This window comes from Talpa occidentalis, unplaced genomic scaffold (assembly GCF_014898055.3).
Source record: "Talpa occidentalis isolate TD23 unplaced genomic scaffold, MPIMG_talOcc4v2.1 talOcc4.9, whole genome shotgun sequence".
In the NCBI taxonomy this organism is placed as follows: domain Eukaryota; kingdom Metazoa; phylum Chordata; class Mammalia; order Eulipotyphla; family Talpidae; genus Talpa; species Talpa occidentalis.
This window is the reverse complement of record NW_023605305.1, coordinates 79,935,756-79,959,867: the sequence shown is the minus strand read 5'-3', so window position 1 is coordinate 79,959,867 and position 24,112 is coordinate 79,935,756. Positions and strand designations below refer to the sequence as shown.

The window sequence follows — 24,112 nt, the reverse complement described above, 5'->3', positions numbered from 1 at the left end:
CTAATGCAGTTCCATTTTGGCCACAGGTCGATGTCTGACCTGAGCTAGACCCTTGTTGTCCTTGAGTGGACCCATGTTGTCCATTGCCAGAAGACTGACCAGACCCAGATGCATGTTTTCCACAGCTGGATGAGTCACCTAAACTGGATCCTGTACTAGACTCATGCTTTTTATGAGATGAAGATTGATTAGAGCCAGATCCGTGTTTTCCATAATTGGAGCATTGTCCTACTCCCGAACCATGTTGTCTTCCGCAGCTACTTGATTGGCCACCTGAGTTGGATTCATGGTGTTTCTGCATAGAATGACTGGAGCCAGAACCACATTGGCCACAGCTAGAAGATGTTCTAGATCCAGACTCTTGGTCACCATGAGTAGTACTTGTGCTGTGTTTTTTCTGAGTAGAGGGCTTGTAGACACTTGATTGATTTTTGCCACTGCTTATGGACTGGCCTGATTCAGACCCATATTCTTCAGAGCTTGAACACCGTCTTGATTCCCAACCATCTTTTTGCTGTCTGTTAAGTCCTGATTGTGCACTTGAAGTGGATGTGTGTTGCTTCTGACCGGAAGAATGACCGGAGTTTGAACATCCGTAGTGTGCTGACTGACCTGAATGAGACCCATATTGTTCACAACTTGAGGACTTGGAGGAGCCAGATCCTTGTTGTTTCCCCCCATTCCCTGAATGCATATTTGAACTGGATTCACGCCTATGTTTTCCACAACTCTCACTAGAACTCGAACAGTATCCTTGTTCTTCACTTTTCCCTGATTGTGATCCTGCATTTGACTTTGGCCGTCTCTGAGAGGACTGACCTGAGCCAGACCCCTGACCACAACTGGTAGTTTCATTTGAACTTGACCTGTGGTCTTGTCCTCCACAACTCCCTGAGGTAAATCCATGATGCTGCCTACAAGGGGATTGTCCTGATTTCTTCTTATGTTGTCTATCCCGTGAGGATTCATTTGAGTCAGAACAGTATTGGTCGGAACTATAAGACTGATCCTCTGAAGGGTATGCATTCCTTTCTTCTCCACTACTCTCTGACTGATTTGCTGAGTTTGATCTTTTTCTGCAGTTGCTTGAATGATTATAACCAACTCCTTCACTCCTAGACCCTTGCTGATGAGAGCCATGTTTGTTTTTCCTACTATCCTTGAGGTGTCCTGAGCTTGACTCTCTCCTTTCCCCAGAGCTTTGCCTGTTCCCAGAACTAGACCGGTCTCTTTGCTGCTCCTTTCTTCCACAGCTGGATCCAGGCCTGTGTTTAGTGATCCCTCTGCAGCCCCTGGAATAGGAATCACTCTCTCCTGTATTACAACTTGAATGAGTGGAAGACCTTCTTTGTGTTTTGTCCTCATCTTCTGTTTCACTCTGTTCCCCTTGCTGCCAGTGACTGTGGTGTCTCTGTTTTGACCCTGGAGCTTGGCAGCAATCTTTGCTGATGATATTATTACAAGCCTGTGCCAGCTTGAATATCATCAGAAGATACTCAGTAAAGTCCACTTTGTTGTTACGGTCTCGATCCAGGCTTTGCATGATGATGTCTACAGTGTCTGGATCATCTGGATTCTGGTTGGGAACAAGATACAAAGGGCAGTTCTGTCAGTATGGACTTCCTCTAGCTAACCAGTTGAAAGAATGCTGTACCAATGGAAGTAGTTGCCTAGTTAGGTAGAGCTCTACCACATAGGCCATTAGGCTGGATTTACCTATCTTGTCTAGAGTGAGAGAAAGAAAGAATTCAATGAATGATGCCATGAGAAAAGGCTAGAAGTTGTAACTACAAGATGGTATTAGTAACTAGCTATTTTAATGGGTCTATTAGAGGACACCAGGAGATTATCACTGGGATTTAAGAGGGTTATAGAGGAAGTGATCTGTCTTGAAGATGTCTTCAGTTATCCAAATGAAAGGCTGAAGGACAGGAGTGCAAAAGACTGTGTACAGGGGAGAATGTGAACAATGAATTGGAAGGGAGAGAAGGCACATACAGGAATGGGAAGCAATTCAGGTTTGTATATTCATTTTCAGCAGAGATATGTTGGGAGCAGATAATGCCTTTAAGTTTTGTAAAGAAACTTTGAACATTTTTTTGAAAGCTGGGAGCAATTGAAAGATTTTGAATTGAGTTGTGACATGATTATATTTGTATCCAGTGCTGAGATGGAAGAAGGGGTTGCCCTCAACCAGTGGACTAGCAATAGTGATGGAGTGGAATTGGCCCAGTTGAGATTATTGATTAAGTAGGGGGTGCTTTGAGAGAGGAAGTTAGAATGGCACCTGATATCTGCCTTGGGCAAGCAAGAGTAAGGCATTCATGAGGAAAATCATGAGTTTTGTATCTGATACATTGACCTTAAGACACCCATAGGAATCTAAAAAAATAATCACCAGGCTGCTGTGTTTATATTATTGAATTTCAAAAGCTAGACCTATGTTCCCAAATTACTGTTTTATGAACTGACATCTTTGTGATCATAGTCTGATTGTGTTATGATTTAGAAGTATGAACTAATTTCCTTGTTAGCATATTAGGTAGCAGAATCTCAAAATGGGTAGTGGTCAGGATTTTCGTGTTGAAGAAAGACAAAGGAAGACAACAAGATGCATTTCACTTGCAGTTTTTCTAAGGACTGTCTCAGTTTCAGTTCTATAGGAATCCCTCACATAGAAAGGTTATTATTCAATTTCTGGATTTCAGCAGGTGATTACAAGGATCTCTTCCCTTGGTCATGTTATAGAAAACTTACAAGTGAATGCCTACCTTATTTCATGCTTTTACCAAACTCTGTTCCTAATCAAGAAGTACAGAGAATTGTCTAGGAGTTTGTTATGTGACCAGAAGGTAGGAAGCGAAAAGCAGAAAATTGCATCTGTCTTCAGTCCTGACATGGAGTCATTACCTTCATAATTTGATGAAACTCATTTTCCAAAAGTGCCTTCATTTCTTCCTTCTGTAACATGCCACACTCTCCATCCTGGCTGGCATATTCGTAGAAGAGGTCGATGACAGTGACCATGCTTTGTAGGAGTTTAGGCATCTTTTTGTAAATTTAATTGACCTATGGAGAAATGAGGGCATAGAGCTATCCATCATTTTTTATTCTTTTTCTTTCATAAATAAATAGTTGTGATCATTTTTAATAATTGTTTTTAATCAGTAAGGGATGTTTAATTATATCCTGTTGTAATCAAGAGCCAATTCATTGTTGAATGATTTTAACAAGCCATGTGGCAAGAAAGCGATGAATTTAGGAACAGAATGTGGAGCTCTGACTTTCTCCTTTGGGCTTCCTGCTTCTACCAGGGTTACTCTATGAACTTTTTGTTCTGGAGCTTTAGAAATTGTGGGTTTATTGATTTATCCATTTCCTCAGTTCCTTTCTGGGTCCCAACTGTCTCGCTATGGAGGGACATGGCCATCGTCTTTGATGTGCCTGGCTGCCACTCCTTAAGCCTTCTAGGTTAGAGAAAGAAACAATCTAGGGAAAGACAACCACAGGCCTCAGTGATAGGGAGCTTGGGGTAGCTTGCTTCAGACTCAGTCTGTTCTCATTTTCCAAGGAAGAACTGACTGTCAGGCTCTTCTGACTACAGAACAGAGAGAGAAAGTTCAAGACTGAAGAAGCCAACATGTCTAGTGGGCATAGCCTAGGGATTTTTTTGAAAATTATCCCCAAATGACAATCTCTTTAAAAATGGTGATGGGGTAATTGAAAGCCACACATAAATGTATGAAGTTGGTTGCTCATTGACTCCACGCACAAAAATAAACTCCAAATAGGTTAAAGCTCTAAGGTCTGCCCCAGGAAGAATGAATCAATGGTGATGTGTTCCATGATATCAGAAATGAAGATATATTTGGTGAGTTAACTTCTGAAAGAGTTAAAAATAAAACAAACAGTTGGGACTATCATCAGTTTAAAAATTCTAATCTGGGAAAGAAAGTACGAGACAATTAAAGACACCCTACTGAATGGGGTAAATTCATCATACAATTATATAGCTGATAAGTGAGTACTACCCACAATTTGTCAGAGACTGCAATTCAAGAATAAATATATAAACCCCATTAAAACATGGACAGCAGATATGAATGGACTTTCACTGAAGAGGATATCCAAAGGTCAAAAGATACATGAAGAAAGGTTCATCATCACTTCTAATAGGAAATATTCAGATTAAAATTGCAATGAGATACCACTTCACATCTGTGAGAATGGAATATATTTGACAGACCCCCTGACATAGTGCTGGACCAGATGTGGAGAGAGGAAACACTTTTACAATGTTGGAATGTGAACTGGTGAAAATATTATGGAAAGCTATCTGGATTTAGGTTAAAATCTAAAAATGCAATGCTAGTGGACAGAATCCCACTGTTGGGCATATATTCTTGGAATATGAAACTTTCAGCAGAGCCCCCCGTATCTTCACAATGGTTTTAGCGGCATATTTGCAATTGTTACGACATGGGAGCTGCCTAACAGTACACATAGGCATGACTAGATTAAAAGATAGATGTATCCATACATGGGGAATTACCTAGACTGAAGAAAGGATGAAGTGCAGCCATCTTAAACATAATCAGGAAGTGGAGAGAATTATGCGAGCAAAGGAAGGCAGAACTACAAATACAAATACTGGACATTTTGTGGTAGACAACTTGATAATGTAAAAACTTAAAAAAATTGGTGGAGATTAGTAAATATCCTAAAGACTCTGAGGTGAAGAGGCAAGGGAAGAGAAACGGACAAGAGTACAGCAGGGATGGTATCTCTTTGCTTCAAATACAGAAGCCTCAAGTTCTGCTCACTTACCTAGTGGCCTGAGAGACAAGCAGGATGTAGACTGAAGCAGCTTCCAGGGTGCTGTCTGTTGGGGATGTGGCCTTTTTATAGCGGTTATAATGGTCCATCTTAGGGTGGAGCTGCCCTCTTTCACATGTCCTAATTCACTCCCAAACAAGCCCAGCTCCACCTCCATCTTCACCTGTTAGGTATTTTCCTTCCTTCAATGATCATGAGATTGCATTAGCAATTCCTAAATCTGGGCTAGTATCAGCCCCACCTGCCAGCTTCTCTCGCTCCTATAGAAGGACCTCTTTGTATATTCAACAAAGTAGAATAATGCATTCATAACTAATTATGTGGACTTTAACTGAAGTTGAATGGAGTGGTGCAGGGACATTGGGGCCAAATGTCACAAAATGGTGGAATCTGATGTTTATAATGTCATCTAGTGAAATTCCCATTTTAAGCTATGTTTTCATCTACATGATTCAAGCTAAACTGTTTCCCATGTATAATTCTAGGAATGGAAACTGACTGCATGTAGCCGGTGTATCTTTACCTAAGTGTCTGCCAGATCTAGTGGTCAATGTAGCTTCAATATTAGGCCCCATAGAACCTTAGGAAGAAATTAAAACTGTTTTGCCAGTTTTCCACAGGTGTTAATTATCCGGGTTCTGTCAAACTCCATCTGCTTTCTTCCTATTGTTCTCTATGCTCTAGCAGTAGTTAACTACTTCAGCTTTCCTGAATATACCATGTTGCTTCATAACTTTTCTTGATGTGTCTTTCCTCATTATTTACCTAGCAAGCTTAATCATTTTTCAAACCTACTTTGACAACCTATAGGAAATCTTTCTGCAATACTAAAAAGGATTATAATTGTGTGCTTTTTAGTAAGTTTGGTCTGATACCAGTGACACTATTACAATCTTTTCAAATTGTGTTTCTGTCATTCATGTTTTATATAAAAGCTAGGAAAAATAGATTTTGTAAATCCAAAAAAACCTATATTCCTTCTACTCAGTAATAGCTAATGTTAAGAATTTTGTGTATATACTTTCATACACACACGCACACATACATGTATATATTTGTCTGCATACCTCTATCACTTCTAGACTATGAAGTATTTGAGAATCGGGAATGGGCTTTATTAGTGGCCATGCCACTTGGAGGTTAAGCACATTGTTTGGCACATAAGGGTCCCAGTAAATGCTGAATTGAATCGAAATTGCAGCGAGTTCATGACGAACGTGCTCTGTGTTCATCTGCTTCTACTTTTCCCAGGATTAGGGTCTCCCATCTCTCTGGACAACTTCACCACAGAGGACATGAGTTCACCTAAATAGAATTTAATCAAAGTGTCAATGAGTGATTTTCTGCTTATCCCTAAGGATCTTGACCTGCCTCCATCCGCTGCAAAGATACTACACCCATGATGGTATGTGCAACGCGATTGGCATGTTTTGGGAAGGAGTGGTAGCAACCATTAGCAAATGATAAATCACCCAATTCCAAATTAACCTGATTAGGTTATATGTTTTCTTCTAAGAATGTCTGTAGAGTCAGTATCCATTCTATGACTGTTTTTTCTGGATGCCTGATTTGGGCCACGTTGTCATGCTTCATCAGAGGAATGAGATTTTTCAAGGTGTGACAGATTGTGGGATGCCGAGGAGGTAGAATTGCTGAGTGAAGAGTAATTTTGCGTAGAGATTGATGTTGCCACAGAGGGAAGAGAGGATTGATGGTAAAGACTAGGTGAAAAATGCTCTTGAGTGTTTTCCTAAACAAGGGGATCAGCAGATGTTTTCTCTAAAGGGTCAGAGAGTAAATATTGCGGACATTTTGGACCAGGCAGTGTTTGTTGCAGTTTCTCAGCTCTGCTTTTGTAGCATGGAGACATCCGTAGATGATATGTAAACAAAAGAGCATGACTGTGTCGATGAAACTTATTTGTCCACATATGATCCATTAATTTTGTAATTGCCTTTGTCACATTTTTTTCCACTACCATTTAAAACACATTCATGGTTTGCAGACATTGGTGATGTACAGCTTGGCTCTGGACTTTGGTTTGAAACCCCTGGTTCTCCTCTGTATTTGCTTGTCAGATGGATTCACCAGGAGAAGGGAATTATGGAGGGAAGAGATGGGCTGGAAAGTGTGGGACATCAAGACCCCTAGGTCTTGTGAGAGGAAAATGTGCATATCAGTTTGTGAATGTGGGTGTGTGTGTGTGAGGGGTTATGTTAGGGACTAGAACCAGAGCCCTTGTGATGCTCATAGAAAGGAGGTAAATTTTTACTTGATTAAGGAAGAAATGTTGAACATCTGTATTGTCTGAAAAAGCTATGAGCTCTTTGTGAAAATATGAATTTATTGAGCAGCTATATTAAAGGAACTTTCATGTGTTCAGTAAACAGTTTTAATTCTCTTCATGCTTCATTATTAGTCTCATTATTATCACTGTTTGAACTTTACACCCTGTTTTGTGTCATGAAAACGAGGCATTTTGTGATTGCACATTTCCCCCATCTCTGTTTTTGAGAATTAAATTAATGTAAAGGTTGTATTGTTTTATCACAAAAATCCTTTTCAAAAGAGATTTTTTATTTTACCAGAATGATAGTGTGGTCATAAAGATACCCTCCTCAAAAGTGTGATCAATGGTTTTGGGAAGGTTTAGACAAGGTCTGTCTGGGTCTTTATTAATCTGGCTAATGTGTGCCTTCTTCTTTTCATAAAATTATAGGGAGCCAAAGGTTTCAGAATGCTCTCTTGTGAGTTGTAAGTCTGAGTGACATGTTTGTGGGAATCACAGGATGAATATCATCAGGCAATCATGGGCTGAATTCTTTATTAAGCAGCTGGGATGTGCTGGACCAGATTTGCCAGTGGTCAGGCTTGTGAGAGCACTTTCTCCATTAAGCATTTGAGTCATTGGGCATTGATGAACTTTGTGAGATGCTATTTCTCGTGCTATCATTTGAGCTTTACAAGAATATGTAGGGAAAAATATACAAAACATCATCTTGCTTAAGGAAATGTTTGGTCTTGTTTATTCCTTCAATCCCATTTTCTTTCCTCTCTCCAGAGCTACCACCATGTTGAATTTGGTGTTGAACATTCCCATAAATATTTTTTTTTTTGCATTTACCAAATATGTATTCACTGCAAACTATACATGGCACTATTGTGTATATTGTAAGACTGTAGTAATGGTGTCATACCAGTATATACGTGTTTCATAACTGTTTTACTCAGCATTCTATTTTGGGGACTTGTGCATACTGAGCTATGTATGTTGTAGAGGAGGAAAATAATTTCCTTTTAGGTGTTTTGGACTAATAATTCAGTTAATATAAGACAGATTAACAAAAGGAAAACCTCATTTTGTAGGTACAGGAGCTCCATGAAAATATGACTCCCTGGAAGTCAGGCTGTTGAGGCTTCTGTGCCATCCTGAGGTAAGGAAAAGCAGATAAGGAGATGCGAATGCAAAGGGGAAGAAAATAATTTATAGAAAGATGAGATGAACCAATGTGTAGTGAAGAAATGTTTGCCCTACGCTGTTACAAGTCTTCCTGACATAAAAGGTTATCTGTGGTAATAGCCCTCTTCCTGATACAGGTTCCCTATCAAAGTTCTGTCACAGAATTAAGGGAAAGGAAACAAAAATTCTTCCCGAGTCTTACAGGCCGTGAATACTTTTAGCTCAAAGTCCCCCACATGCCCAAATATCACATATTGCTCCTCCTTCTTTTGTTGATTTAACAACAAAACTAAACTAAACAACAAAACTAAAATGCTATGTAGTATTTTAGTATATAGCCAAGTCACAGTTTATTTATCTGTTTTTTTTTGGTGACCATTTTTAAATTGTTTGCAACACTTTGCTGACTCTAATGGTTGTCAATTTGCTTCCTAAGTGGTTACCAGCTTACACATTCATTGATCCATATTCTAGCAACAGTGGTCATTGGTACAATTTAGTATTTTCTAATCCAGTGGGTATTAAAGTATTTCATTATGTTTTAAATATCTGTTCTCCTGATGGTCATTTTAAAAATGTCACTTGCTAATTTAGTATCTGTTTTGGTGAATTACTTTTTATAAGTTTTTGCTGCTTGTTCCTAGTTTGATATTTATAAATTCTTTGTGCAATCTGGGTATGGATCACATATTGTTTATATTCATTGCAGTCATTTTATTCTTTTTTTTTAAGATTTATTTTTATTTATGCATACAAGAACTAGAGTGTACGCCACAGGTGCAGGGGGTGAGAGGATTCACCATAGACAGAGTGGGGAGCAGAACAGTTAGATCTACTGAAATACACTGCTGAGGGGAGCAGTGGGCATGACACGAGAGGTCTGCTAGGCCATCTGGGTTAGCTCCCTGGTGGGGGATTGAACTCTGGCCATGGCGGTGTTAGCACTGAGCCTAAGCCCTAAACCACCAGGGAGGTCCCGACATTTTATTTTTATTGGTGGTTGTCCTTATAACACTTTGAGAATGTCCTTAGGTTTGCAGATATGTAGAATTTAATTTTGACAACTTTCATGAAATTTTTCTTTTTGTTTTTTGTATTTGTTTAAGAAAGCCATTCTTACTTTGAAGTCATAACCATGTTCTGCTATATTTTCTTTAAAGATAAGAGACTGATTACACTTTTATTTTTTTTAAAGATTTATTTATTTATTTATGCAAGCACTGGGTACAGTCAGAAGCACGGGAGGGTGAGAGAATTCACTAGAGCCAGAGCGGGGAGCAGAACAGGCAGAAGGACCAAAGTACACTGCTGAGGGGAGCAGCGGGCGGCAGGAGAGGTCTGCGTGCCATGCGGGACCCTCCTCCAGTGGCCGGGGAGCAGCCGGGGATCGAACCGGTGCCGCAGAGGCTGCAGGCAGCTTCGCAACCCAGTGCTCAACCGATGCGCCACTGGGGAGGCCCTGATTATACTTTTAATTTTAACTCTTGGATTTGATTTTGTATGTGGTATGAAATGGATATAATTAAAAAAATATTTTGGTAATATTAGTTGGACTTATTTTTCTCCCCCATATATGCAGAGCCATGTTTACACCAGATATTCTTTGGTATGTTCCTGGATTTTTCGGTATGTCAGTCCTTACATCAGTTAAAAAATGTAACCTTTAATTGTTTTTGTATCTGGTAAGATGACATTTCTTTTATTTTTTTTAGCTTAAAAATTGTCCCAGCCACATTTGAGATTTTGCTTTTCTATATAAAGTTTCAGAATTTGTATGTCAAGTTTCACAAAAGCTACATGGAAATCTTAAACAAGCGCAACTTTTTTACACATTTCAAGTACACAATACAGTGAGTTTTGACAAAAAACATTTCCATGTGGAATAAGCAGTCACTTATTTCCTTTTGTTCCTTTTTGTAGCCAATTTATAAATTCTACACCCAGCCCTATTCAACCTTTTTTCTACTTCTAATTTTTATATTGTCTTTATAGTTTCATATGAATAGCAGCAGGCAGTAGGTATTTGTGTTTGACTTTTGTTCACTGTAATGTTTGTGAGGCTCATCTATTTCATTGTTACAGAAGCTCATTTCTATGCTAAATCATATTCCATTGTGTATTGTGTTTATTTATTCATTGGTTGGTGGACATATGGGTTGTTTTTAGTTTAGGGAGAGTATTATTAAAGCTGCTATGAACATTTATGTGAAAATCTTCACATGGGCAAATGTTTTCATTCATCTAGAAGTAGAATTGTTGGTTCATGTAGTCAAGTATATGTAGCTTTATAAGAAATTGTACACTGTTTCCAAAGTAACTGAATCAATTTGTTTTCTTTTTTTTTTAAATAATAAATTTTATTTTTATATTCCCCCATACAATTGCAAACCCCCCATTCTGACCCCAATCCCTCCCCTCCCAGCCCCCACCCCCAAAAAGTGTCTCTGGTTCATAGTTTTTTGTTGATTTTGATTTTCACTTTCTTATAGTTATTCATTTTCCTGGTCCCTTATTTAAGTTTTCTAGATTCCTGCTATGAGTGAGACCATCCGGTATTTTTCTTTTTCTTTTTGGCTTATTTCGCTGAGCATGATCCCTTCCAGCGCCATCCACGTTGCTGCAAATTGCATGTGTTTATCTTTTTTGAATGCTGAGTAATATTCCATGGTATATATGTACCACATCTTCTTGATCCATTCATCTATTTTTGGGCATTTGGGCTGTTTCCAAAGCTTAGCTATTGTAAATAGTGCTGCTATAAACATAGGGGTGCAGGTGTTCTTTGGAATTGATGTTTCTGTGTCCTTTGGGTAAATACCTAGGATTGGAATTGCTGGATCATATGGAAGCTCTATGTTTAGTAGGTCCAGAAATCTCCACACAGCTCTCCATAGTGGTTGGACCAGTTTGCACTCCCACCAACAGTGCAGAAGAGTTCCTTTTTCTCCACAACCTCGCCAACATTTGTTGTTGCTAGTTTTTTTAATATGTGCCATTGTTTTCCTCAAGCATTACCAAGTCCTGGTGTTGCCAGTTTTTTTTAATTTTCGTCATTCTAATGGTTACAGGTTGTATCTTATTATGATTTAATTATGTTTAACTTGTAGTTCCCTGAAGACCAATGACTGAGTTCTTTTCCTGTGATTATTACCTATTTCTCTCTTTTTGGTCAAGCAGCCAATCAAATCTTTTGTAATTTTAATGTTGAGTTGTTTCATTTATTGAAAAATTGCTATATTTACTGGGTTGCTTGTGAAGGACAGTAACATGGAAGCGAGGAATATGAGTTAGTTTCTAGTGTGACCACAGGTGTGTGGAAGTGAAATAACACAGATGAGACAAACCTCAGCATTTCATCACCGTTATTTATTTTTAATTTTAATGCAATCTAGTTATTTTTCATCCAAAGTAGGAAAAAGATATGATATAGTCAAACCAAGGAAGTATAGTTAGTGACAAACACTCTTCTCTTCCATTTGGGCACAAAGGGTTTTTCCTGTTGGTGGAAAGGCCAATGAACTACAGAAGTAGGTTGGAGCCATTATGTTTGCATGCTGTTGTGCTTCCAAAGATTTTCATCTTGGAGGAAATTCTTAGGAGCAGGGGCTGAGTTCTTCCTTTGCATATCCAAATCAGAGCCCCCATTTGGACCCTGAACTGACCCTGCTCTTTAAGAAATAATGCTGTCACTCACTGGCTAGGGAGTGGCACTGCATGTCACTTTTTAATACCTCTGACTAGGTTGTTATTAAAGATACACCCAGGAGTAGGGGGTTGGGGTTTTTGCTAAGCAAACCAACTGCTACATCTTGCTTTTGGGGTCTTCTTGGTCTTAACATCATCAAAATGTGCGATCACCCCAGAAATTATTAGGTCTGATTGCTACAAGTGAAACTTGTCTCCAGAACTGGTAATGAAATTATAATTTTTTGTCCTTTAAAGATGTATGCTTAGGTTTGGCATCGGTAATGAGCTGTGAACTCTCAAAAAGAACTTAACTGAACCCCAAGCTCTTTAAATGCTTTTTTAATATTCTTCCAAATTTAGCCCCACACATTATCCAATTCAGTATTTTCTAACAAAGTAGCCCAAACCCCTACATTCTTTGTAAAGACCCCATAACAAGGGTAGAATACAGTTACATGTTTAAAAGAAGATAGAACAGATCAGATATATGTACTTTTAGAAAGAAGTTTCCTAATGAATTACTTTGTCTACATTGCTTGTGTTATGTTTCTTACATTGCTGCTTGAGTTAATTCCACTCTCTTTATTGTTCTTCTCTAAATCTAGCCCCTCTGTTCTTGGACATATTCATAGAGTGGCGTGCTACTAGAGAAGCCTTGGGAACTTGAACTGATACTTCCCCCTCCATAGTTACCTCCTCCACTCTGATAACTGTAGCTACCTTGTAAATTATCTTCCTTGCGAATTAGTGTAGTGGTAGTGTTGGATGTAGACTGTCCAGAAGAGGGTGTGAATTGTCCAGAGCCACAACCTGAGGAGCTTCCTACTTGTGTGGAACCCCTTCTTGATTGCCCTTGATTACTCTTTGACTGGCTACAGCCAGATTCCCACTGATCCTGACTGCTTCCTTGACTTCCTTGACTCCATGTTCTTGACGGTCTATTGGTACTCTCACATCCATCAGACTCACTACCTGAAAGGCTGTCAGTGCCACTTCTTTCATTTTGACTGTACCCTGACCACTCCTGGCTACTTCTCCTTGATTGATTGGGGGTTGAGCCCCTTCTGGGTCTACTGTACTCATCATGAGTTCCACTTGAACTTGACCTACTTCTCCCTTGGCATTTTTGTTTGTCATAACTAGAAGATTGATCAGATCCATAACCACCTTGTTCAGAGCAAGATGAACGACATGAGCCAGATCCAGACTGGTCAGAGCCAGAATTCTGACGAGATCTGGAGCCACGTTGACTAGAGGTGGAGGAGTGACGTGAATCAGCCCCATATCTTTCAGAGCCAGAACTAGGTTGGCTATGGCTAGAAGAATGACTTGAACTGGACCAGTGTTGATCATAGGTAGAGGATGGAGCTGAGCCTGATCCCTGTTGGCCACAGCTGGAAGACTGAAATGAGCCAGACCCATACTGGCTGTGGCTACAGGACTGACCAGAGCCATGTTGACCATAAGTAGACTGACCTGAGCTAGATCCATGTTGTCCAGAGCTGGAGGACTGACCGGATCCAGACCCATAGTGGCCACAGCTTGAACACGGGCCAGAGCCAGAGCCATGTTGTTGATGGCTGGAAGACTGACTTGAGCCACGTTGACCATAACCAGACTGACCAGAGCTAGATCCATGTTGTCCACAACTTGATGACTGTCCTGAAGTAGAACCATGTTGCCCATAACTAGAGGACCGTCTAGACCCAGAACCAAGTTTGCCAGAGCTTGAGGTTTGACCTGAACCAGTGCCTTGTTGTCTATGGCTAGAAGACTGAGTGGACCCAGCTTGTCCATAGCCAGACGACTGACCAGAGCTAGATCCACATTGGCCAGAGCTAGAACGCTGACCTGAGCTAGATTTATGTGGGCCAGAGCAAGAGGACTGACTGGAGGCAGAACCATATTGTCCATGGCTAGGAGACTGATCTGAGCTAGATCCTTGTTGGCCACAGCTTGATGACTGTCCTGAAGTAGAACTAGAGGATGGGTTCAATCCAGACCCATGTAGTCTGGAGCTGGAGGAATGACCTGAAGCAGAGCCATATTGTCCTTGGCTCGAAGACTCAGTGGACCCGTGTTGTCCATAGCCAGAAGACTGACCAAAGCTAGAGCCCTGTTGGCCACAGCTAGAAGACTGACCTGATCCAGAACCATGTTTGCCTCTGCTGGAAGACTGACCTGAACTAGACCCATGTTGCCTGTGACTCGAAGACTGAAAGGTCTCATGTTGACCATAGCCAGAAGTCTGACCAGAGCTGGATCCATGTTGGCCACAGCTAGAAAACTGACCAGAGCCAGACCCATGTTGGCCACAGCTAGAGGACTGACCTGATACAGAACCACGTTGTCCATAAGTGGAGGACTGACCTGATCCAGAAGCATGTTGGCCACCGCTAGAAGACTGACCTGAACTAGACCCACATCGCCTATGACTTGAAGACTGACTTGACTCATGTTGACCATAGCCAGAAGACTGACCAGAGCTGGATCCCTGTTGGCCACAGCTGGAAGACTGACCAGATCCAGACCCATGTCGGCCAGAGCTTGAGGACTGACCTGAACCGGAGCTTTGTTGTCTATGGCTAGATGATTGGGAGGACCTCTGTTTTCCATAGCCAGAAGACTGACCAGAGCTAGATCCATTTTGGCCACAGCTAGAAGACTGACCTGATCCAGAACCATGTTGCCCATAAGTTGGGGACTGACCTGATCCAGAAGCATGTTGGCCACCACTAGAAGACTGACCTGAACTAGACCCACGTCGCGTATGACTTGAAGACTGACTTGACTCATGTTGACCATAGCCAGAAGACTGACCAGAGCTGGATCCATGTTGGCCACAGCTAGAAAACTGACCAGAGCCAGACCCATGTTGGCCACAGCTAGAGGACTGACCTGATACAGAACCATGTTGTCCATAAGTGGAGGACTGACGTGATCCAGAAGCATGTTGGCCACCGCTAGAAGACTGACCTGAACTAGACCCACGTCGCCTATGACTTGAAGACTGACTTGACTCATGTTGACCATAGCCAGAAGACTGACCAGAGCTGGATCCCTGTTGGCCACAGCTGGAAGACTGACCAGATCCAGACCCATGTCGGCCAGAGCTTGAGGACTGACCTGAACCGGAGCTTTGTTGTCTATGGCTAGATGATTGGGAGGACCTCTGTTTTCCATAGCCAGAAGACTGACCAGAGGTAGATCCATGTTGGCCACAGCTAGAAGACTGACCTGATCCAGAACCATGTTGCCCATAAGTTGGGGACTGACCTGATCCAGAAGCATGTTGGCCACCGCTAGAAGACTGACCTGAACTAGACCCACGTCGCGTACGACTTGAAGACTGACTTGACTCATGTTGACCATAGCCAGAAGACTGACCAGAGCTGGATCCCTGTTGGCCACAGCTAGAAGACTGACCAGATCCAGAACCATGTCGACCAGAGCTTGAGGATTGACCTGAACCGGAGCTTTGTTGTCTATGGCTAGGTGATTGGGTGGACCTCTGTTTTTCATAGCCAGAAGACTGACTAGAGCTAGATCCATGTTGGCCACAGCTAGAAGACTGACCTGATCCAGAACCATGTTGTCCATAATTTGAGGAATGACCTGATCCAGAAGCATGTTGGCCACCGCTAGAAGACTGACTTGAACTAGACCCACGTCGCCTATGACTTGAAGAATGACTTGACTCATGTTGACCATAGCCAGGAGACTGACCAGAGCTGGATCCCTGTTGGCCACAGCTAGAAGACTGACCAGATCCAGAACCATGTCGGCCAGAGCTTGAGGATTGACCTGAACCAGAGCTTTGTTGTCTACGGCTAGATGATTGGGTGGACCTCTGTTTTTCATAGCCAGAAGACTGACCAGAGCTAGATCCATGTTGGCCACAGCTAGAAGACTGACCTGTTCCAGAACCATGTTGTCCATAAGTTGAGGACTGACCTGATCCAGAAGCATGTTGGCCACCGCTAGAAGACTGACCTGAACTAGACCCACGTCGCCTATGACTTGAAGACTGACTTGACTCATGTTGACCATAGCCAGAAGACTGACCAGAGCTGGATCCTTGTTGGCCACAGCTGGAAGACTGACCAGATCCAGACCCATGTTGGCCAGAGCTTGAGGACTGACCTGAACCGGAGCTTTGTTGTCTATGGCTAGATGATTGGGAGGACCTCTGTTTTCCATAGCCAGAAGACTGACCAGAGCTAGATCCGTGTTGGCCACAGCTAGAAGACTGACCTGATCCAGAACCATGTTGTCCATAAGTTGAGGACTGACCTGATCCAGAAGCAGGTTGGCCACCAGTAGAAGACTGACCTGAACTAGACCCACGTCGCCTATGGCTCGAAGACTGACTTGACTCATGTTGACCATAGCCAGAAGACTGACCAGAGCTGGATCCCTGTTGGCCACAGCTGGAACACTGACCTGATCCAGAACCATGTTGTCCATAAGTGGAGGATTGACCTGATCCAGAACTATGCTGGCCACAGCTAGAAGACTGGCCTGAACTAGACCCATGTCGCCTGTGACTCGAAGACTGGCTTGACTCATGTTGACCATAGCCAGAAGTCTGACCAGAGGTAGATCCATGTTGGCCACAGCTAGAAGACTGACCTGATCCAGAACCATGTTGTCCATAATTTGAGGACTCACCTGATCTAGAACTGTGCTGGCCACAGCTAGAAGACTGGCCTGAACTAGACCCACGTCGCCTGTGACTTGAAGACTGGCTTGACTCATGTTGACCATAGCCAGAGGTCTGACCAGAGTTAGATCCCTGTTGGCCACAGCTGGAAGACTGACCTGATCCAGAACCATGTCCATAAGTGGAGGACTGACCTGATCCAGAAGCATTTTGGCCACAGCTCGAAGACTGACCTGTACTAGACCCACGTCGCCTATGAGTCGAAGACTGACTGGACTCATGTTGACCATAGCCAGATGACTGACCAGAGCTGGTCTGTTGACCAGAGCTGGATCCATGTTGCCCACAGGTAGATAACTGACCTGAGTGAGACCCATGTTGCCCAGAGGTGGAGGACTGACCTGAGCCAGAATTCTGTTGTCTATGTCTAGAAGCCTGAGTGGCCCCATGTTGACCGTAGCCAGAAGACTGACCAGAGCTAGATTCATGTTGGCCACAGCTAGAAGATTGACCTGATCTAGAACTGTGTTGTCCATAAGTGGATGACTGACCTGATCCAGAGCCATGTTGGCCACAGCTAGAAGACTGACCTGAACTAGACCCAGCTTGCCCAAGATTCGAAGACTGACTTGATTCATGTTGACCATAGCCAGAAAACTGACCAGAGTTATGTCCATGTTTGCCACATGTAGAACTCTGCCCCGATCCGGACCCATTTTGGGTAGAGCTAGCTGACTGACCTGAGTTAGAGCCGTGTTGGCCACAGCTTGATGGCTTTCCTGTTGTAGAACCATGTTGCCCATAAGTGGAAGAATGGCTGGATCCAGACCCATATTGGCCAGAGGTAGAAGACTGACCTGAGCTAGAGCCATGTTTTCTATCACTAGAGGATTGACTTGGCCCACGTTGTCCATAGCCAGAAGACTGACTTTGGATTGGTCCATGCTGGCCACAACTGGAAGATTGACCTGAGCCTGACATATGTTGACCAGAGGTAGATGACTGATCTGCTGCTGAATCATGTTCACTTGAGCTTGAGTACTCTCCTGAGTGAGAGCCTTGTTGTCTGTGGCTAGAAGTCTGACTTGACCCATGTTGTCCATAGCTTGAAGTCTGTCCAGAGCTGGATCCATGTTTGCCACAGCTTGATGACTGTTCTGAAGTAGAACTAGAGGTCTTGCCTAATCCAGACCCATATTGAACAGGGCTAGGAGACTGAATTGAGCTGGAGCCATGTTGTGTATGGGTAGAAGACTGAGTTGACCCCTGTTGTCCATGGCCACAGCTCGAAGATTGACCTGATCCAGAACCATGTTTTCCGTAAGTGGAGGACTGACCTGATCCTGATCCATGTTGGCCACAGCTAGAAGACTGACCTGAACTAGACCCACGTTGCGTACGACTTGAAGACTGACTTGACTCATGTTGACCATAGCCAGAAGACTGACCAGAGCTGGATCCCTGTTGGACACAGCTAGAACACTGACCTGAGCCAGGCCCATGTTCATCAGAACTAGAGGACTGACCCGAGCCATGGCCATGACCACAACCAGTAGTTTCATTTGAACTTGACCAGTCGTCTTGTCCTTCACAACTGCCTGAGCTGAATCCATGATGCTGCCTACGAGGGGATTGTTTCGATTTCTTCTTATGTTGTCTATTCCGTGAGGATTCATTTGAATCAGAACAGTATTGGTCAGAACTATAAGACTGATCCTCTGAAGAGTATGCATTCCTTTCTTCTCCACTACTCTCTGACTGATTTGCTGAGTTTGATCTTTTTTTACAGTTGCTATAATGAGTAGATGCTTGCTGATGAGAGCCATGTTTGTTTTTCTTATCCTTGAGGCGTCCTGAGCTTGACTCTCTCCTTTCCCCAGAGCTTTGCCTGTTCCCAGAACTAGACCGGTCTCTTTGCTGCTCCTTTCTTCCACAGCTGGATCCAGGCCTGTGTTTAGTGATCCCTCTGGAGCCCCTGGAATAGGAATCACTCTCTCCTGCATTACAACTTGAATGAGTGGAAGACCTTCTTTGTGTTTTGTCCTCATCTTCTGTTTCACTCTGTTCCTCTTGGTGCCAATGACTGTGGTCTCTCTGCTTTGACCCTGAAGCTTGGCAGTAATCTTTGCTGACAATTTTATTACAAGCCTGTGCCAGCTTGAATATCATCAGAAGATACTCAGTAAAATCCACTTTCTTGTTATGGTCTCGATCCAGGCTTTGCATGATGATGTCTACGGTGTCTGGATCATCTGGATTCTGATTAGGAACAAGATATAAAGGGCAGTTCTGTCAGTATGGACTTCATTGAACTAACCGGTTGAAAGAAGGCTGTACAAATGGGAGTTCTTGCCTCTTTAGGAAGAGCTCTATCACATAGACCTTTAGGCTGAATTTGTTCAGAATGAGAGAAAGAAATATTCAATGAATGATGCAGTGAGATATGGTTAGAAGTTGTAACTGGAAGATGACAGGGAAAAAGATAATTATTTTTTCGTAAGGAGTGGGTCAGATTTGAATCATTACATAATCTGTAAATAATAACTTTGAATACCTGGGTGAATTACATAATCATCATTTGAGTCATTGAAGTAACTATGTAACTCAAAGATTTGCTATAGACTCTTACCCTCCTAGTATTGAGTTAGGTAGAGAGGATAAAGTGGTGAACAGTTTGATTTCTGACAAAACTGAATTTAAAGCTTAATGGACCAACACACATACTTAATTACAAGATAGTTTAATTGTTCTTGGAGAAAACACCAGAGGAGAATCACTGCCATTCAAGGAAGGTTCATGAGAGGAAGTGACATCTTTTGAAGGATAGGTTGAAATTAGCCAAACAAAGAGTAAAGGAAAGGAGGACAGGGGTTCAAAAAATTGTCTGGGCAGAGGGAAGATGTGAATAAAGAGCTGGAAGTAAGAAAAGGTTAATATAAGAAGTCAAAGATATTCAGGATTGCTACATTCAATCTTAGTAGAGAAAGATATGGAGCAGATCATGTCTTTTCAACTTTGAACTTTTTCTTGAAAGAGCTGGGAGTTCTTTGAAAAATTTTGAAGTGAGTTGTGAAATGATTGAATTTTACCCAGTGTTGAGATTGAAAGTAGGAGTTGGCTTGAAGCAGAGGATTAGCACGACTCATGGAGCGAAATTGGCTTTTTTGGCATTTATTAATGAGTTAGATGGAAGTTGGTGGTGCTTTTTGAGAGAAGAAGTTAGAATGGCACCAAATTTCTGTCTTGGGCAAGTAGGAGCAAGGAGTTCAGAGGGGAAATTCATGATTCTTTGATCTGACATACCGACTTTAAGACACCCATAGGAATCTAAGAAAAATATTCACCAGGCAGCTGTATTTACAAATTTAAAGTTAGAAAGGTAGACATAGGTTTCCATATTATTTTCCGAAGTTACATTTTTAAGGTGGTAGTATGATTATCTAATGATTTGAAAGTGAAATGCTAATTTCCTATTAGCATTTTATAGTACTGGAATCTCAGAAATGGGCAGTGGTAAGGGTGTTCTGTGTTGAAGAAAGACAAAGGAAGAGAACAAGATGCATTTCACTTGCAGTTTTTCTGAGGACCATCTCAGTTTTAGTTCTATAGGAATCACTCACATAAACGGCTTATTATTTAATATATGGATCTCAGCTGATGTTTACAAAGAATGTCTGACCTTATCTCATGCCTTTATCAAACCCTGTTCTTGGTCAACAAGTAGAGAGAATTGTCTAGGAGTTTGTTATGTGACCAGAAGATAGGAAGTGTGAGCAGAAAATTGCAGCTGTCTTCAGTCCTGACATGGTGTTATTACCTTCAGAATTTGATGAAACTCATTTTCCAAAAGTGCCTTCATTTCATCCTTCTTTAACATGTCACACTCCTTATCTTGGCTGGCATATTCATAGAAGACATCGATGACAGTGACCATGCTTTGTAGGAGCTTAGGCATCTTTTTGTATTTTAATTGACCTACAAGGGAATTAGGAGTAAGATATAGCCATATTTTATTGTTTTTTCCTTTTTTACATATATAAATAGTTCCGATCATTTTTAATAATTGTTTAGAATCAGTAATGCATGGTTAATTATATCCTGTTGTAATCAAGAACCAATTCAGAGTTGAATGACTCTTCAAGCCATGTGGCAAGAAAGTGATGAAATTAGGAACAGAATGTGCGTTGTTTATTTCCATTCATGAGTGATTGTGGAGCTCTGACTTTGTGTTTTGGACTCCCTGATTCTACCAGGGTTACTTTATGAAATTTTTGTTCTGGAACTTTAGAAATTGTGGATTTACTAATTTATCTACTTCTTCATTTCTCTCTGGGTCCCAACCAGGGACAGGTCCATAATCTACATGGTGAGCCTGACTCCAACTCTGAAGTACCAGTGGCTAAGCTGGACCCTTAAGACTTCCAGGTCAGCAAAAGAAACAAACTAGGGAAAGGCGACCACATGCCTCAGTGATAGGGAGCTTGGGGTAGCTTCTGTCAGACTCATTCTGTTTTCATTCTCCAAGGAGGAACTAAACCTCAGACTTTACTGACTACACAACAGAGAAAAAGCTCAAGAGTGAAGAAGCCAACATGTCTGGTGGGTATAGCCCTGGGATTTTTAAGAAAATAATCCCCAAATGACAATCTCTAAGAAATGGTGATGAGATCATTGAAAACCACACATGAAAGTATGAAGTTGGATTACTCATAGACAACACACACAAAAATAAACTCCAAATAGGTAAAAGATATAAGACCTGCAATGAGAAGAAGTAATCATTGGTGATATGTTCCATGATATCAACAGTGATGATATTTTTGGTGACTCAGCTGTTAAGGCTAGGAGTTAAAAACAAAATAAACAATTGGGATTACCTCAAGTTTAAAAACTTCTCTCCAGGGAAAGAAAATACAGTACAATTAATGGCACCATACTGAGTGGGATAAACTATTCACACAAATATATAGATGATAAGGGAGTAGTACCCAAGATCTATCAGAAACATGCAATTCAACAATGAAAATACAAACTCAGTTAAGAAATGGACACTGGATATGAATGGACATTTCACTGAAGAGGATATCCAGGACAAAAGATACATAAAGAAAGGTTCATCATCACTTCTAATTAGAATTATTCAGATTAAAACTACAATGAGATACTACCTCACACCTGTGAGAATGGAACATATTCAGTAGACCCCCAGCAACAAGTGGTGGACCGGATGTGGAGAAAGAGAACCCTTTTATACTGTTTGTGGGAATGTGAACTGGTGAAAACATTATGGAAAGCTATCTGGATTTAGCTTCGAATCTAAAATTGGCAATGCCACGAATGCAATGCCCAGAATCCCACTATTGGGCATATATTCATGGAATATGAAATTATCAGCAAAGTCCTCTCTATGCTTCACAACATTCAAAGCAGCATTATTTTCAATAGTTCAGATATGGAGTGGCCTAAAAGTTCATGTAGGCATGAATGAATAAAAAAGATGGGTATATCCAAATACGGAGAATTATCTAGACACAAGAAAGGATGTAATGAAGACATTTTCAACAAAATCAGGATATTGAAGAGAATTATCTAGAGCAAAGTGAGTCAGAACTATAAAAAGAAATGCTAGGCATTTACATGGTAGACAATTTGATAATGTAAAACATTTAAAAACTGGCAGACATTAAATATCCTAAGGGCTCTGAGGTTAGGAGGCCTAGGAACAGAACAGGACAAGAGGTCACCAGGCATGGTGGGCAGAGTTCAAAACAATGACCCCAAATTAAGTATTTACTGTCTCTTCTTTTTCTTTCTCAGTTAAGTAAAACTTACATCCAGATTTCCCACATTATATTAAAAAGAAGCCTGGTGTCCAGTGCCACTTTGCCTCATAATTCATAACTTTCAAGTCTTGCTCACTTACCTAGTGGCCAGAGGAACAAGCAGGAGGTAGACTGAAGCAGCTTCCAGGGTGCTGCTGATGGGGATGTGGCCTTTTTATAGAAGGGATAATGGTTCATCTTAGGGAGGAGCTGCCCTCTTTCACATGTTCTAATTCACTCCCAAACAAGCCCAGCTCCACCTCCCTCTCTACCTCCTTGTTATTTACCTTCCTTCAATGATCATGCGATTGCATTAGCAATTCCTAGATCTGGGCTAGTATCGGCCCCACCTGCCAGCTTTTCTGGATCCTGTGGAAGGACCTTTTTGCATATTCAACAAAGTGGCATAATTGATTAATAACAAATTATATGGACTTTAACTGAAGTTGAGTGGAGTGGTGCAGGGATATTGGAGACTGATGTTTATAAGATCATCTAGTTAAATTCCCATTTTAAGCTAAGTTTTTATCTACATGATTCCAGCTAAGCTATCTTCCATGATATAATTACCTCTAGGAATGGATAATGGCTGCAGATACCCTGTGTATCTTTACCTAAGTGTTTGCCAGATCTTTGTGGCCAACCTAGCTTCAATTTCAAGCCCCATAGAACCTTAGGAAGAAATAGAAGCTATTTTGCAAGGTATCGAAGGTTCTCTATTATCTGGATTCTCAAACTTCATCTGCTTTCTTCCTGTTGTTCTTCATGCTCAAAGAGTAGCTAGCTACTTGGACTTTCCTGAGTATACCATATCACTTCATAACTTTTCTTGGTATGTCTTTCCTCATATTTGCCTAGCAAACTCCTAATCATTTTTCAAACCTACCTTAGACAACCTGTAGGAAATCTTTCTTGCATTACTAAAATGGAGTTTTATTTGGGTACCTTTTCATAACTTTATTGTGATATCAGTCACACCGTCATAATCTTTTCAAGTTGTCTTTCTATGTCATTAATGTTTTACATAAAAGGGAAAATATAAACAAAGCAAACCTAAAGAAAATATCTATAATCCTATTACTCTAATAGTGCCTGTTAAATATTTTGGGAATATACTTTAATACACACACACGTATATATTTGTCTGCATGCCTATATCACTTCTAGACTATGAACTCCTAGAAGTGGGAATGGGATTTATTAGTCACTGTGTCACCTGGAGGTTCAGCACGTTGCTTGGAACATAAAGGTCCCCAGTAAATGTTTAATTGAATTGAAAGTGCAGCGAGTTCATGACAACTGTGCTCTGTGTTCATCTGCTTCTACTTTTCCTAGGGTTGGGGTCTGCCCTCTCTCTGGACAGCTTCACCTCAGAGGACTTGAATTCACCTGAATAGAATCTGAATCAAAGCATCAGGGAGCAACTTTCTGCTTATCTCTAAGGACCTTGACCTGCTCTCCGTCCCGTGCGAAGGTATTGCGGAAATTTCACTGAAGCTGAGTGATGTTACATAGACTTCAAACTTGTACAATGTGATCGTCATGATTTGGAAAAGAGTGGTACAAACCATTGGCAACTGATAAATCATGCAATTCCAAATTATCCTGATTAGGTTATATGTTTTCTTCTAAGAATTTCTGTAG

General features: G+C 41.3%; 1 protein-coding gene across 1 annotated transcript; it reads right to left on the bottom strand.

Moving 5' to 3' along the window:
* On the bottom strand, positions 1 to 20,607 carry LOC119236862 (hornerin-like). The gene is made up of 8 exons (XM_037500812.1): positions 20,464 to 20,607; positions 13,430 to 18,905; positions 12,845 to 13,233; positions 12,677 to 12,755; positions 4,828 to 4,882; positions 2,911 to 3,028; positions 262 to 1,576; positions 1 to 125 (listed from the first exon to the last, which is right to left on the bottom strand). The coding sequence occupies exons 1-8, from the start codon at positions 20,599 to 20,601 to the stop codon at positions 1 to 3; spliced, it is 7,695 nt and encodes a 2,564-aa protein (XP_037356709.1). The 5' UTR covers positions 20,602 to 20,607.
* Between the last annotated feature and the right edge of the window lie 3,505 nt (positions 20,608 to 24,112).